Source organism: Xenopus tropicalis, chromosome 5 (genome assembly GCF_000004195.4).
Source record: "Xenopus tropicalis strain Nigerian chromosome 5, UCB_Xtro_10.0, whole genome shotgun sequence".
Lineage (NCBI taxonomy): Eukaryota > Metazoa > Chordata > Amphibia > Anura > Pipidae > Xenopus > Xenopus tropicalis.
The window spans coordinates 140342055-140358484 of record NC_030681.2 but is presented as its reverse complement, the minus strand read 5'-3'; the positions used below and the strand labels follow the sequence as shown (position 1 = coordinate 140358484).

The 16430-nt window shown below is 42.1% G+C and overlaps 1 protein-coding gene across 1 annotated transcript in view; it reads left to right on the top strand.

Annotated features, from left to right (window-relative positions):
- Window positions 1–16430, top strand: part of nbas (NBAS subunit of NRZ tethering complex) — a 425480-nt gene that overhangs the window by 272523 nt on the left and 136527 nt on the right. Inside the window, exons 43-44 of the mRNA XM_002941372.4 lie at window positions 58–308; window positions 3373–3707. Coding sequence (XP_002941418.3) covers window positions 58–308; window positions 3373–3707 — 586 coding nt within the window. The remainder of the gene's footprint in view (window positions 1–57; window positions 309–3372; window positions 3708–16430) is intronic.

Here is a 16430-nt window from a genome sequence, read left to right as displayed (position 1 = left end):
TCTTGAGGTTGGCCTCACAATTACATATTTTTATCTTTTTTTTTTTTTAACCTACAGGTTGTCCACAGCAGAAATAGAAGGAAGGGCCCAACATCTCGGAATCTTGGCCACGTTAAAGACCAAGCCGGAGTCCTTCTATGAACACATGACTAAATATGTTTACCCTACCATTGAAGGCAAGGACCTCCAGCGGTTTCTGTATTATTTTACCCTTCTTGAAAACTGTGGCTGTTCCCAGTTTGTGAAGCATCTCATTAAGCCGGACTCTCACATAAAGCTACTGAAGAAGCTGAAGGCGGTGGCATCAGGTACGGCGTCCCTTTAAGAATTTAAATGAAGCGTGTTGTCTTGCTGCAAATTAAAAACAGAAACACAAACTCTGATTATAAGCGATTTTATCATTTTGTAAACATTTCTCACAGTGGCATTAATAGAATTCATGTTGTTATTTTCGTATCTAGGGATGTTTGACATTTAATCTGGCAGCGACATTTTTCCAAATGGCACAGGCATTAAGAGGGGTTTAAAGGTGCACCTTGCGGGGCTTGATTTTTCCACTTTCAGATGATGAGCACACTCATGTCATCAATAATAAAGAATAACACGTCTAGTTTGGAAATTGTTGAACTCAAGGAAATTCAAGAAATGGTATACTAGGAAAAATATACCACGCTCTTTAGGAGAAACTGTATATGAGAAGATGTGCACAAAATTACATTTATTACTGGGCATATACAGGCCTATAAAATCCTCCAGAGAAATTCAGAAGTTCATTGGCCCATGTATAGTGGCCTGTGGTATCAATACATGGATGTATGTATGTATATCTTTATTTATAAAGTGCTACTTATGTACGCAGCGCTGTACAGCAGAATACATTAATACAAACAGGGGGTTATTAAGATAATAATAGATAAATACAAAGTATAACAATAAATACAAGATACAGTTGCAATAAATTAAGAGTCAAAGACACAAGAGGATGGAGGTCCCTGCCCCGTAGAGCTTACAATCTATATGGGAGGGTAACTTACAGACACAAATAGGCAAATATAAGTGCTGTAGGTCACAGTGGGTGACATTACAGTATAAGTGCTGATTCCCAGATCAGGTGCTGGGTGAGTGCTCCAAAAGGGAGTCTTTTAGTTAAGGTTTAAAAAGACTGAGGGAGGATTCTCTCCGGAGGAAATCAGGGAGGGCATTCCCAATGTAAGGGGCAGCAAGGCAGAAAGGTTTAAGGCGGGAAACAGCAGTAGTATTGGGGGGCGCAACCAAACGGTTGCTCTGCGAGGAACGAAGTCGGCCAGGAACGAAGTCGGCCAGGAACGTACGGAGACACAAGAGAAGAGATGTAGTGAGGAGCAGAGGAATGGAGGGCAATACATGACTGAATATTGACCAGATATTTTCTAGGAAGCTTAGACAATCCTATTGAGGGATGACTCCTTTCTCAAAGTGATTCTCCCAAGACTCCCATTATGACCTGATCATTCCAGTATTGTCCTGTTTGTTGGTGGCCACATCTAGTAAAGGTCTACTCCTTTGGTAAGGTCGCCAAACTAGGCGCTCCAGCAGTCTATGCCCACCTTGATGAAGTGATGAAGACTTGCTTAGTGACTCCTTTTCTTGCTGCCTCAACACTCATGTCTGACAAATGGAGTTGTGGAGCAAATTTTAGGCCTTTTTATTAGAGTCCAGTAGTATCTGTTTGAGTCAGTTGTTTGCACAGCGCCTATCAGAAAGCATTCTCAAACAAAAGGGCATTGTTGAGGTTTTAGGGCAGGCTGTTTAGCCCTATGGCAGTACCTTTGTCTCTGTTTAGTGTAGTGTTTCTAAAGGTCCCCATACACGTGCCGATTTTACCTGCCGATATCGGTCCCTTAGACCAATTCGGCAGCTAATCGTCCCGTGCATGGGCACTAATGACGGGCCTGCCCGACCGATATCTGGCCTGAAATCGGCTCGTTGATGCGGTCCCTGGACCGACTTTGTCTATACTCGCTGTAATAGCCCTGGGGCCAAACAATCGAATTAGCCTGGATTCTACCAATATTGCCCACCCATAGGTGGGGGATATCAGGAGAAGATCCGCTTGCTTGGCGACATCGCCTAGCGAGCGGATCTTAAGGTGTACGGGCACCTTAACTCTTGATGAGAAGAAACATTATTTTTATCCATGAAGACCTATGTGTTGGCAGAATCCTTATTTTATGTTCTGTTGTCAGATCAGTCTTGTGGCCTTACCAGTCTGCTCTTTTTTCATTGCACATTGCTAATAGGTGAGCGCTTACAACCACAGATTGCGATTTGCATGATCATGTGCGCCTTTATTATGTGTGAATATAGCGCCGATTTTCTATAATCAGTTTAGCAAATATTTTTTGGCATAACTTGGACGCAGAGTGTGCACGTAAATATTCATTTGTCAATTTGCCATATTTAAAAAGCTTTACTGACCTTCGCACTGCGAATAAAAATTTCACAATTGTGTTTGCACATTAAATGCACCAGTCCAGCTTTATATATATATATATATATATAAACACGGCAGGGCAAATACAGTATGTTCACTGTGCGAATAATTCTGGCTCTGCGCCCATTTTATAAATGACCCCCAGTGTGTTTTTGGAGAAAACATACACGTTCTTATTAGACAAAGGGTCTGAACTGTTTTATTCACATATAGTTTTCCAACACCTGTACAATAAATAATGCTCCCCAATCTGTAAGTATAGCTTTTGTGTTATTTACATAAGTTACCTTAACAGCAGGTTACCTTATCACTTCCAGAAGTCTATTTTTTCCCTTCTATGGAGCTGCAACATATAATATTCAGTAGACTAACAATGTTATTAAGGAGCCGCTTTCCTCCTGAATAGGCAGGTTTATTTGCAAAGGTGAAAATTAAGTGTTGTCTCCGCTTCTGCACGGAGCAATAGCAGGTGTCGCTGAAAACAATTCCAGGGCTGTTTGTTAGAAGAAGGGCATTTGTCTGCAGAATAATTTAGAATAACACTTATTTTGTGCTTCTCTCTGCATGTCCACAAACAGCGATTTCCATAAACCATTTCTGGTTTCAGAAACTATAATGTAAGAACAATTAAAACAAAAACAAACTGTATCTCCCAATAAACTCAGTGTTGGACTGGTGGTTCCTGGGCCCACTGGGCTGCCACCTTAAGGGTCCATTATAATACCCCCCTCGCAAACTCCTGCCCATGTTAGCCACCATGCACCATTTCAGCACTGTGTGCTTCCTCCGGGTTTTTCCCAGTGTCTTGCCAGCCCACACCGACCCTAATAAATATGAAAATGTTTTGCTCTGTAGAGCAGTACAAATGTAATATATATCTTGCCTCTTCTCTTTGGTAGGTCTTGATTACAAAAAGCTGACAGATGCCAACTCCAGTCCCCTGGAGTCCCTAGAATCCGTACTTACCAGTCAGAATGTTCTGGCTATTTCCAAACTGGCACTGAGGATCCCTGATGTGAATGGAGAGATGCTGACATCTAGTGCTGTCCATTTAGCTTGGCTGAAGAAAGTCTTCTGGAATGGAGATCCTCAGCTGCTCAAGAAAGCCCCCGAGTCTGGAACAGAATGGTCCCATGCGTACGATACCTGCCGAAAGTACCTTGAGAGGCTTAATCCTGGTGACATCATGGCATTTAGTGATGAAATTTCCTTCTCCCCTCAAGCTGTTACTAAGGTAATAGTGATTACAAGTAAAGCCTTATGCGTGATGCATTTTAATTTTATTTTTTAATTCTATGACTCAAGAAGTTTTACCTCCTTTTAAATTGTCGCCATGAAAATACACCCAAAAACTTGAATGCATTTTTGAATTTTTGCCCTTCTGTTAATTTTTTGGTGAAGTGAAAACAAGTCAGATTTATTGCTACCAAATATCTTCAAGCCTTTTGCCTATATCGTCACCTCGTCAACCCACCAACCCACTAAATGTTGTAGGAAACCTTGTTTCGTACGATAATATTGGTGCCTATATGGGCACCTTTAGGCATAAGGCCTATGATTCTCTCCTTTGGTCACTGAGTCCTTCCAGATACTCATACAGATGGTTATCCAAAAAGATATCTTGAGATATCCCAGGTAGTTAGGTTTTCTAAATTCAGTTTCTAAATTTGTTAAACTTTTTTTGGGAGAAGTGTTCCAGAACAGTTCATATTATATGTAACCATCTAATTAACGCCTAGAAATCCAGCTTAGAAGCCTATCTTGGACATCCTAAAAAATCAGTTGGGATAGCCAGTGTTTCAGCAGTATTTGTCTAAAAATTGAAGGCACTTGTCTAAAAGATTTGTTCAACCTTATATACTGGAAAATATAAGGGGTTATTTTATGAACCCTGGGGGCTCAAGCGCAAGACCATTTGTGGTTTTGGAATCCATGTTCTCTGAATTTAGCACCTGGCAACATCAGGCGGTGCAGCTCCACCCTAAGGCAGGAGATAGAGACAGGGCCTGCACGTTTCTCCACTTCCTACCTTGCACCTCTGAATGACACAAGGTAAAGGGCAGAATGGGATGCCTACTTGCCTCCCTCCACCCACCTTTTTCTAACACTGTACTAAGGACTGTATTAGTTAAGGGAACTGCAGGTCTCTGGTCTTCTGCACCCCACAGTGTTAAAAGTGCAAAAATGATAAGACTCAGTAAGAAGGCATTCGACTTTACAGGCAACACGAGTTGAGATTTTTTTCTTCATTAATTTAATTTGCACGCTTCAGAAACGGGATATTTGAGGTCTACAAAGGATTGTAGTTTATATTTGTATTAATATACAATTGGCTATCTATCTTTTGAGATATAATACACATAGCTGCCTGTTGTTACTCTCTCTTAGTAGTCCCAGCTGACTCCCTTTGTAGGTTGACTCAGTACCGCTTCTCAAGGTCTCCACAAGTTTTGTGCATTGGAGCACGAAGCTCTAGGGAGCCATAGTAGCCCAAGGTCAGGCTTACCTCTACAGGAACCATCACTCCGAAAGCGTGCCTTTGTATGTAGTAACACAGAGACAATGAGAAGCAATGTTCTATGCACATTAATAAGCTGTCATGTCATGTTATACTTGGCTCTGTTCTTTCAGTGAAAATAAGTATTAGATCAACCTCTATATAAATGTTATATTTCAGTAGAAAAATCTATGGTAGCACTTGCACACATGGTGCACTCGTGACCTTATGCCAGTGTTTGCCTTTGAGCATCCCTAACAAATGGTACCGGGGGAGTTCCTGACGTGTTACTAGTAGCTTTGACTTTGCCCGTCTTGTTTGATGCATTTCAACCTACAGTATCTCACTGAGTTTTCTAAGAATTCAAGATATCCCCCACTATTTGCACCCCGCCGGGTTCTTTCTCTTCTTTTTGACATGTATTTTTACTAGACAAGTGCAGCCGTTTTACACTGGGGCTTGATTTCTTAGGCTTTATTACCCAGTATGTGTCCTGTTGATAGCAGCACCATATTGTGATCCGCAATCAATACAATGTATGATCTGGAAACTAAGGTGACAATACCATGCTTTGTGCTGAATATCGTTGACACTGTTCTGAGTACTGTTTATATGTTTAAAGGCAAATCCTGTGTTAGATGATTCCACACAGGAGTTTTTCCATATGGAAAATAAAAATATTAAAATATAAGGGACAGTGGCTCTGTCACTTTAGCCTTCGAAGAACTGAAGAAGAACAAACAAAAGAAATGGAGGAAAGGATAGATAATAGTATGTAAAAAAGTCATTAAGACTAAAGAAAGTAAGTGAACAGAGAAGGGAGGGTGGGTCTAAGGTTTTCTGGTGGGCCCTTGGCACCCTAGTCCGACACTGATTACAGAAATTATGCCAGATGGACTTCCATGTAACTGTGTCCAATTGGTAATGAAATGCTCAAGCAGTTGCTGCAATTTTGGCAAATTGTTGTAATTGTGGTGGACACAACTGGGTTGAGTACATCATCCCCTTGTGACCATCATGATCATGAAATTCTAGGGAAAAAACACTGCATTGTGGGGAAAAAACAGGGTGATTGCTCACTGCACTTGCAGACATAGTAACATAGGAAGTTAGGTTGTAAAAGACATATGTCCATCAAGTTCAACCTTAAATGACCTAAGGGCCATGGCAGACGGGGAGACTAGTTGCCCGCTACAAATATCCCTTGTTGTGGGCGACTAGTCTCCCCGAAATACCATCCCACTGGCGAGTATGTAAATCGGCGCTGCGATTTCCCCGAAATTTTGGAAGTTGCCTTTAGAGGAAACTTCCGCGATTTCAGGGAAATCGCTGCGCTGCGTATGCCATTCCACCGGCGATTTACATTTTCGCCAGTGGAATGGCATTTCAGGGAGATAAGTCGCACGGGCGGCTAATCTCCCTGTGTGCCACAGCCCTTAGGGTGAAGACACACGGAGCTACTAGTAGCAGCTACTTGTCACGACTACAGAAATAGACAATGCTGATCATTTACTGATAATTGTCTCTAGGTGTGTTTTTGCAGAGGCAATTCTCATTTGCTAACCTGTAATATGTCACTAAGACCAGAAATAATAAGTGTTTATTAAAAAAAAAAATATTCTGAATATTCAAAGTGTGAAAAACACAACACAGTTACAAAAAGCTTTGTAGGAGGCAGGGGGTCCAAATTATTCTACTTTTGATATAATGGCACAAATCCTGCTCTGATATCAATGGATATTTTGCAAGAAGCACATTTCATGCAGAGTTCTAAGCCCAGCGTTTTTATGTGCAAGATCTGGGAAAAATTCAAATAGAGAACGTGACAAGGTGTAAATTGACTAATGCTGACTGGCAATTTACGCTTTGTTACTTGGAGATATGAACCATTAATATATATTGAGTTTTGAAACCTCTGGATGTGCCTACTGAAAATACAGATTTTTGTCTCGATAATAAATCGAGGACGCCCTGTACTGGTTGTGCTACAGTGTCTGTTTTCAGCTTTCCCTCTCCTCTTTTATTCAGGTCCTGCCTCTTTAATTCTTCATCCCTGCCAGTCTGCGTGCGTTCCAAAATGTTGTAATGGCATGGCGCCATTCAAACGGGAAAGCCCTTCTGGAACGCATGCAGACTGGCAGGGTGACCCCCACATTACATGTGTGAATTGTACAGGTATAGGATCCCTTATCCAGAAACCCGTTATCCAGAAAGTTCCAAATTACGGAAAGGCCATCTCCCATAGATTCCCATTATAAGCAAATAATTCTAATTTTTAAAAATTATTTTACTTTTTCTCTTTAATAATAAAACAGAACCTTGTACTTGATTCCAACTAAGATATAATTACCCCTTATTGGGGGCAGAACAGCCCTATTGGGTTTATTTCATGGTTAAATGATTCCCTTTTCTCTGTAATAATAAAACAGTACCTGTACTTGATCCCAACTAAGATATAATTACCCCTTATTGGGGGCAGAACAGCCCTATTGGGTTTATTTAATGATTAAATGATTCCCTTTTCTCTGTAATAATAAAACAGTACCTGTACTTGATCCCAACTAAGATATAATTACCCCTTATTGGGGGCAGAACAGCCCTATTGGGTTTATTTAATGGTTAAATGATTCCCTTTTCTCTGTAATAATAAAACAGTACCTGTACTTGATCCCAACTAAGATATAATTACCCCTTATTGGGGGCAGAACAGCCCTATTGGGTTTATTTAATGGTTAAATGATTCCCTTTTCTCTGTAATAATAAAACAGTACCTGTACTTGATTCCAACTAAGATATAAATAATCCTTATTGGAGGCAAAACAATCCTATTGGGTTTAAATTATGTTTAAATCATTTTTTAGTAGACTTAATGTAGGAGATCCAAATTACGGAAAGAACCCTTATCCGGAAAACTCCAGGTCCCAAGCATTCTGGATAACAAGCTCTATACCTGTAATTCAAATCTTAATTCCAACAATATGGTTGCAATATGGTTGGTTAAACTACAATTACCCAACTACCGAACAGTTGTCTGGGAGGGGAAAGTTCTGCCTTCCCTGACAGCTTTGTGTTTGCCATGTAAAATGATTGTACAAGATAGCAAGAAAGTCATTATTTTAGCGCACAAATCAATTCTGAAATAAAACAAAATGTATTTCGCTTTCCTTTATTGCTTGCTAAGTTCAGTCAGGGAAGGGAAAGGAGTGTTGTTTACTCTACAGTAGATATTGGCATGGTTTAATCCTAAGTATCAGAATCAGAAGAACTTGGGCTTGTAGCGTGTTGGAAGTTGGCACAGCAAGGAAACAACCGTATTTATACATGTATATACAGTATATAAATAAGTCTCCCACCCCCTGCGTTTGATGGTAAATCTTTACTTTATTATGTTTTCAAAGACATTAAAGAATCTTACTATGTCTGTTTAGACTTTGACATATAGTTGGGGTGTCACTTGAACCTAATCTAAACCAGGGCCTCACATTTGAGAAGTGCCTTCTGGTACTGGGCTGCTAATTGGTTTTGCATGGTAAAGTTCTGAGAGCATGATATCATTAGTAAGAAATTCCCAACAGTTAAACTAACCTATTTTGCCCTGAACAGTCCTTAATTCTATAATCAAAAGGGTTGGATTTAAAGGGGAACTCCGGCTTCAGAACCAAAATTTGCTAAAGAGCCCCACACAACTCAGAAACCTGAAATATACCTATCACTGCAATCTGTTCCTTTAAAAAGTGTGAATAATATATGCTGAGAACCAGCCGCAAAACAATTCTTATCTGTCTGCATCATTTGAAATCCTGGCAGGGGAGGAGGGACTAAAACACTGATGTTACAATTTGTAACAACTTCTCCACAGCTTACAGACAGCATGCAGGAACTACATAACCCACAATGCACTGTGATGTTCCTTTCCTTATTGACATCACATGTGCAGGGAATTGTGGGATTGGGAGGATGCAGGCTGAAGGCAGGCTGAGGACAGGCGACTACTGTTACATTTTATTTGAATCTTAAAGTAGCCAGCCAGATCAGCAGGGGAACAGGGGGCGGGGCTTAGGGAACTGTTCCAAACCATATTATTACATTAAAATCATGAAAAGGCTGAATATTTTTAATTAATGTATATTGCAGAGTTGCTTGAAATTATGTTTACTTTCCAAAAAGCTTAAGTTGTGTTTGGGTGGAGTTCCAACGTACCAAGGAATGGACGTCTGCAGGGACATCATTCCATGGTTTCACTCTGTACAGAAAGTCTCAAGACTTGTACCTGCTATTGAAAGTGCCGTTTCTGACCGGCTTTGGATGGCCCATAGGATGACATTTTGATGCTATGTCTCCTGGACTCCCAGGCCTCGCATCCTTCTGGGTTTTAGAAGATTATAGAAAGAATGGGACCACTGTGGGGATCAGAAGGAGGCTTTTGGTCACCTTGCAGTAAGACAATGGCTGCTCAGGCAAGGCTGGCACTGCAAGCTGAGAATGTAATACCTTCACAGAAGCTTTGGAGAAATAAAGCAACGTGAAAAATTATTCATCAGCAATGGTTAATGTTACATTTAATTTGTATAATTACAATGTGACACACGGTCTCGTTACTCAAGTGCTTTCTTTGAATAGGTGCATTCCCCCCGGACTGCTTGCTATTCATTTCTTTGTGACTTCAACCTTCTCCCTGCCTTACTCAGCAAACCTACTGCCATTTGAAACCAAAGCTTTTCTAGAGCAAACCCAGCTCCCATAGGCAGTGTGGGGACTAGAGAATTAACGAGAAAGGGAACATTGCTCGTTTGCATTGAGCTACCCACAAGATAGGGATTTAAGCCCTTGTCCACCATATATTGTAGAATCTACTGCACTGGCTCCGAAGGACCTGACTTCCAGTGTAGCAGATTCTATATTTCCAGGTTGTCGCTGGTTTATTGGGGGACTCTTGACCTTTTCACTGCAAATTTGCTGTTCCTAGGCCATACTAGTGTAGGGACCCATAGGGTTAAGCTCCCTATGGTGTTATCCCTTATCTTTTCCTTATCTGTGCTGTTATAGGGCAGAGCCCTCTACACTCAGATTACAGTTATTAGGCTACCCCCTATAGGTTTAGCCCAGGTTGACCACTCCCCTTGGCAGACTATATAGTGTCTTGCACAAGGAAGTGGCTTCCTCTTTTGGCTGCATGCTGTGTTCTGGACAGAGCCCCAACTGAGCCTGGACCAGAACATAGGCCCAGAAGCCATTTGTACCCTAGGGGACCTCACACCCTAGTGATAAGTCGGGGACAGGGCCCCGTGAACGAGGTAAAGCCAGCACAGTCAGATCTATTTAATAGCACCCTCTAGGAGTGGTGAGCGTAGTCAGCTTATTTAGCAAGGGCAGTTAATAGCCCCAACCAGGAGTTGTAAAAGGGTTTAGCCTACCCCGGCTCTGTAGTCGTTCTTTAGGGACCGGTTTTATTAGACGCCAGGTACCAGTGTTAGGAGCTCTCCCCTGGACCACAGTCAGCCGGAACACTCCCTTCTGAAAGGTCTTCACCTCGGGTATCAGCTAATCCTCTGTGCATCCTCCAAGTGGGGTATTCTGTTCCTTGAGTGTCACATCTGCTATATCCATTGTGACCAATTCCTATACTGCTGTGACTGTGAGTATATACCCTGCTGCACTATCCAGTTGCCTTGTACAATAAACCAGTTATTATTGCATCATAAGAATCCTCTGGCGTCCATCTTTTACTAATTGCACCACACACCTCAGATAGTTGTAGTTCAACTACACCCTCGCTCCATCCTAATTCTCCCATTTAGCGGAGGCTCACTCCTTTGTATTAAAGGAGAAGGAAAGGCTTTTGAAGGTGTTCTCACCTTTAGATAAAGCCCCCTCCTGCCTCCTAAACCGCTACATCGATTTCCCTATGTGAGACCTCCTGCTGCTGAAATTGCACTTCAAAGTTCTACGCCGTTCAAAAAGCTGGCGTCGCCATTTTCGAAGCGCTCCGTCATTTCCCCTGCGCATGCGCACACTGTTTTTTTCCCCCCTGAATCGCTGACCTGGCGCGTCATGCTGCTCTGCAAAATATAAACAAACGCACGTGCAGAGCAGCTTAGACAGAGCCGCATCGGTCAGCAAGGTAACCACTGAACACCAATGTTGTCTGCAGCCAAAACTAAATATAAATAAATTGTGTATATATATTACATTAAAATCTGTGTGTGTCACCTGGCTGTGCAGGACTTGGACAGCGCTGTCATAGAAATAATACATATGCGCCGTGATTGGTTGATTAGGAAAAGTGGGCGGGGCTAAAGGGTCAAGATTTTCGGCGCGACTGCAACTGCTTAAAAAAAAAACCCAAAACACAGGAACAGCTCTGCAGGACAGTGCGCATGCGCTGGCCCCGGGAATTTTGTGCTGCAGAGCAAACGGAAGTTTCTCTGGATGAGACCAGGTATGTGTTTGTTTGGCAGACTTTTGCAGATTCAAGCTTAAGGAAGCAAGGCACAGCTAAGCTAGGGCAATGTCTAAGGTATCATATCATGACTGTTATTTGGAGCTTATGTGACACTCAAGGAACAGAATACCCCACTTGGAGGATGCACAGAGGATAAAAAAACAGTGTGCGCATGCGCAGGGGAAATGACGGAGCGCTTCGAAAATGGCGACGACAGCTTTTTGAACGGCGTAGAACTTTGAAGTGCAATTTCAGCAGCAGGAGGTCTCACATAGGGAAATCGATGTAGCGGTTTAGGAGGCAGGAGGGGGCTTTATCTAAAGGTGAGAACACCTTCAAAAGCCTTTCCTTCTCCTTTAATACAAAGGGGTGAGCCTCCGCTAAATGGGAGAATTAGGATGGAGCGAGGGTGTAGTTGAACTACAACTATCTGAGGTGTGTGGTGCAATTAGTAAAAGATGGACGCCAGAGGATTCTTATGATGCAATAATAACTGGTTTATTGTACAAGGCAACTGGATAGTGCAGCAGGGTATATACTCACAGTCACAGCAGTATAGGAATTGGTCACAATGGATATAGCAGATGTGACACTCAAGGAACAGAATACCCCACTTGGAGGATGCACAGAGGATTAGCTGATACCCGAGGTGAAGACCTTTCAGAAGGGAGTGTTCCGGCTGACTGTGGTCCAGGGGAGAGCTCCTAACACTGGTACCTGGCGTCTAATAAAACCGAGCTTATGTTGTTTTCAGACTTTCCTTCTCCTTTAAGTGTCGCATGTAACACATGCTCTCCATTATACTACTAGCCTGGATTTGTCCTTAAATAGGCCAAATAGGTGTTACACTAGTTAGATGTGGCCCATGTTTGACAAAACGGGCTATTAGTCCAGTGGTTTGGTGTTCAGGTTCAAAAGCTGCACCTGGCAGTGTCTGGTCTGGTTATGTAAGACATAAGTTCAAAATATTTATGCAGCATGAATTTAGGAAAAATCACTTTGACGGGATACCGGGTGTCTGGATGCGGGCCACATTAGTGCACCAATCTGCTCCTCACCCCAATGGGAATTTTGGACAGATATCGGTCTGGTAGGCCTGTTTGAGGGCCCCATACAGAGACCGATACACTGACAACTGTCCATCTGCAACTTTTTTCGGCCCGTGTAAACTGACAACTGTCCATCGGCAACTTTTTTCGGCCAAAAGAGACTACTGTACATTAAGTGGCTTTATGGAAAGTGATTCCTGACCAGCATTAGCTAGAAGTATACATGAAAGAGAAATTTTGCAATGACAGTATCCCCTTAAATGACAAGCAGTAAGACATTGCATGCTTCCCAAACTGTGTATTTCCCTTTAGTCTTTCTATACATACCCAGAATAGAGAATTCCATATTAATATCCCATATTCAATGAGCCCACTGATGGGAAATTACTATGCTGGCAGCCTACACACCAGATTAGAGCACGGAGCTTGCAAACCCTTTCCCAGGTCTGTGTTCTCCCTCCTGAAATGAACGTGCGCAGCCCATGGTTTGTTGTGCAGCGTTTCCGACAAACCTCTTTATAAATGTCAGGCTGCATAATGTTAATCCTTTGCAAGAAACTTAATCCGTCGGACAGTCTTCTATAACAACGGCTGTATTGAAACATATTTTCACCCTCGCCAGTACTGATAATTGAGTCAAGTTTTATTGCCTTTGGTACCTAGGGACATAGTAAATATATTGAGGAAGGCACAATACTGTACACTGTATGTTTTGAAAATAAAAATTGTATTGGTGGGACATTGCAGGACATTATAGGATTAAGATCTTGGGATCTGCTGGGCCAGGAACCTACAGGCCAGGAACCTACAGGCCAGGAGAGCATTTGGTCAGTTCTCTCATCTCTGATTTACTCATCCTTATTTATTCTTAGGTTTTCACCTCACCCTCTCATCACAACCCAATAGCAATATTTGTCAGAGCTGGCTGAGCCCTATTTAAACCCTTCATTGGCCTTTCTTCCTCAGAGCATTAGCCTCTGATAGCTTGAACACTGTGTCTTGTCCCTAGTTCTTACTCCCCTTGTTCCAGTCCTGTCCCTTAGGCATAGCCAGCTAATCAGGTCCCTTCACCCGCTCTGTCCCGCTCTTGCCTGTTCCTGTCTCTTTACCTGCTTGGTCCTGTCCTGTTTCTGACTGGTGACAATAGCTTGTCCTTGCCTTAAAGGGGACCTGTCCAAATTCCAAATCCTTTTGAATCAAAAACACAGGTCACAACCTCTTTTTACTCAATATTGGAGATTGCTTCCAGGTATATTAGGGGTACACATGGATGTCAATGCCATTTTTACTAAAATATGAAGCCTTATCTACAATTCCTTTTAACTCCAGTTATGATACCACCAAATAATTATCTGTAAGTTTATTATACTACGCTATTCACTGAGTAGCACTGTATAGTGATTATTTTTGTTATTACAATAGGCTCTAAAGTGCCAGAATTCCCAGGCTACTTGACTTGATATTAAGGTTAAATTATCCCCTGCTGCGAATAGTAAGGAGATTAGAAGCCGCAAAGGGTAATGGAGAGGCAAAAGGGTATAGATTTCTGGTAATAGCTTTTATATGCTCAGCAGGGATTTTATTATAACATACATTTTATATAACAAAGTAGCGCTGTTTACCAACCAATGGTCAGGCATACGCAGGATCATGCAGATATTCACCCTACAGCCATTTAAAGTTTCATGTTCATCCCCTAATTACTAATCACACACAAGTCTTTTCTTCTTCCATAGAGAAACATTTTAGAGGGAGAAGTAAAGGTTAATTCATGCAATAGAAGCAAAACATCTTAGGCTACTCATCGGCATCTTTGCAGCAGTGCGTCTGATGATGATTGCTTATTTGTGCTAAGCATCTTGATTCGTATTATCTGTAATGGGAGCAATCTGAGAATCCTGGCATTATCCTTAGTTTCTTTTATTCTTTCCCCTGGGAACACAAAACCTACTGTATCTTAGGCTATTGTTGCATTGTATTATTTTTTTCCACCCCAAGTGTTTATATATGTTGTCATAAATGTTAATTCTTAGTTTAACAATTGATATCAATTTATTGTCAGCTTGACATGTGGGTTTCTTTATTTTATACATGCTTAGTACATTATGGATCTTTCCCACAATATGCCTACCTAAGGTGGGCAATATAGTTCTAATACAGTGGTTTGGCCCTGGGTCAAGCAATGAGGAGGATACAAGCCATTGAGGTGAGGGCTGCATCAGTGAGCCAATGTGCTCCTTGATCCGCAGAAAAATTAAACCTGCCCATTTGGCATCTGCAGATATTGGTTGGGTAGTCTGCTGTGGGCCCCATACAGGGGCAGATAAGGTCTGAAGGTCCCCAATCAGCAGCTTAAATCTGCCCATGTATCTCTTTAGTGTTAAAGGGATAGTGACACATTCCAGGTTTTAATATGAACCTGACACTATGCCTACATAGACCCGAGTGTTGCTGACTATTTTATGTCATTCTCTGGAACAGCTTGGTAGAAGACCAGCTTGATAAGGGGAAGCAGGGCAATGGTTTTGATAGGCTGAGGCTTTGTTTATATTTGCCCTCTATAACTGCCTGGGCCTAGGGTGGCAAGCTGTTTCAGACATAGGTTGCCCCTGTGCTTTGGCTGCATACTAGAGATTCAACCTGCTGTGAAAGCTCCTGCCCGCCATTGGGGATCCCCTCTGATAGCAATCTTATACCTTAGAGCCCCTGTTCATTGCTGTTCATTTACAGCCCCTATTGAAGCAAAGTATAATTTCCAGACTTAACCAGGTGAAACAGCTCCTCTTGTCCTGGGCTGCTGTGCTCCAAGGGTACCATTTTATATATATATATATATATAATGTGTGTGCATTAAGTACCCTGTGGCCCAAAGCAGTGCACAGTGCTTGAGCTACACCTAAAGCTTGCAAAAGGGAAACTTGCACCGGTCTGTTCTGCCTTTATTGGTTGGTTTATTCTGCCTGTATCGGTTAGTTAATTCTACCTGCACCGGTTGGTTGATTCTGCCTGCACCGGTTGGTTGATTCCGCCTGCACCGGTTGGTTGATTCTGCCTACATCATAGGTTCTAACAAGCAAAAAGCTGATGGTTGCGATCATGAATACTGCCATATTGCCATAGCCTAATTAAACCTAAATCCATAAACCTAATTTAATACTACCAGCAGGACTCTTGGTGTGGGGGTGGAGAGCAGGGTACAAGGCTAGTCAGCCAGGCAAAGGGGTGTCCCAATGGGTAAGCAAGTTTGTGTCAATAGAATCCAAGTAATTGCTATATAATATCAGTTCTCTATCCATGGGCTCCTTGTCTTCTTCTTTATGTATTTATGATGCATGAATTATATTTTATACAGGAGGAAATGTTTGTGCGGTATGATTAAAGCTAACAGGGGACAGGGAATGGGCCACGAGATGCTCATATAAACAGGTAATGGATGGATAGCTGGAGAGAGGTTTGTAAATAAAGAGAATAACAGAAAAGGTCAGTTGTGCGGAGTGGTTAGCGAGGGCACAGGAGAGACGCTGAGCGGGGCTGCCATTTGCCCACCAATCAAACAAGGCGGTTATGCTGCTTTGCTTATTCCCACATACATTTCTGCTAAGCCGCTTGATTCAGTACAGCTGCACATCTTTATACATAGTTTACTCTATGGGCCGCAGTCGGGCCAGAATCCTAATCCCAGTTCCTCCTCATCGACCCTGTTTGTTGCTGAAGCTTAATCAGCTCTAGTTTATTCTCTGTATTAGTACATGAGATATCGACTTGCTGGTAAATAATCCTAACATGCTTGGTGGTCATAGAAACAGATCCTGGGAAAATTAATTCTAAGGATACCTTGCTTCTAGGCCACCATCTTACACTAATGTTTGTTTTAAAATGAGCAAAGTGTGCCGCCCTTAAAATACAGGGCATATATAACCACAATTTTTTTACCATGCCCACTTTTGTGACCACGCCCCAATTACCACA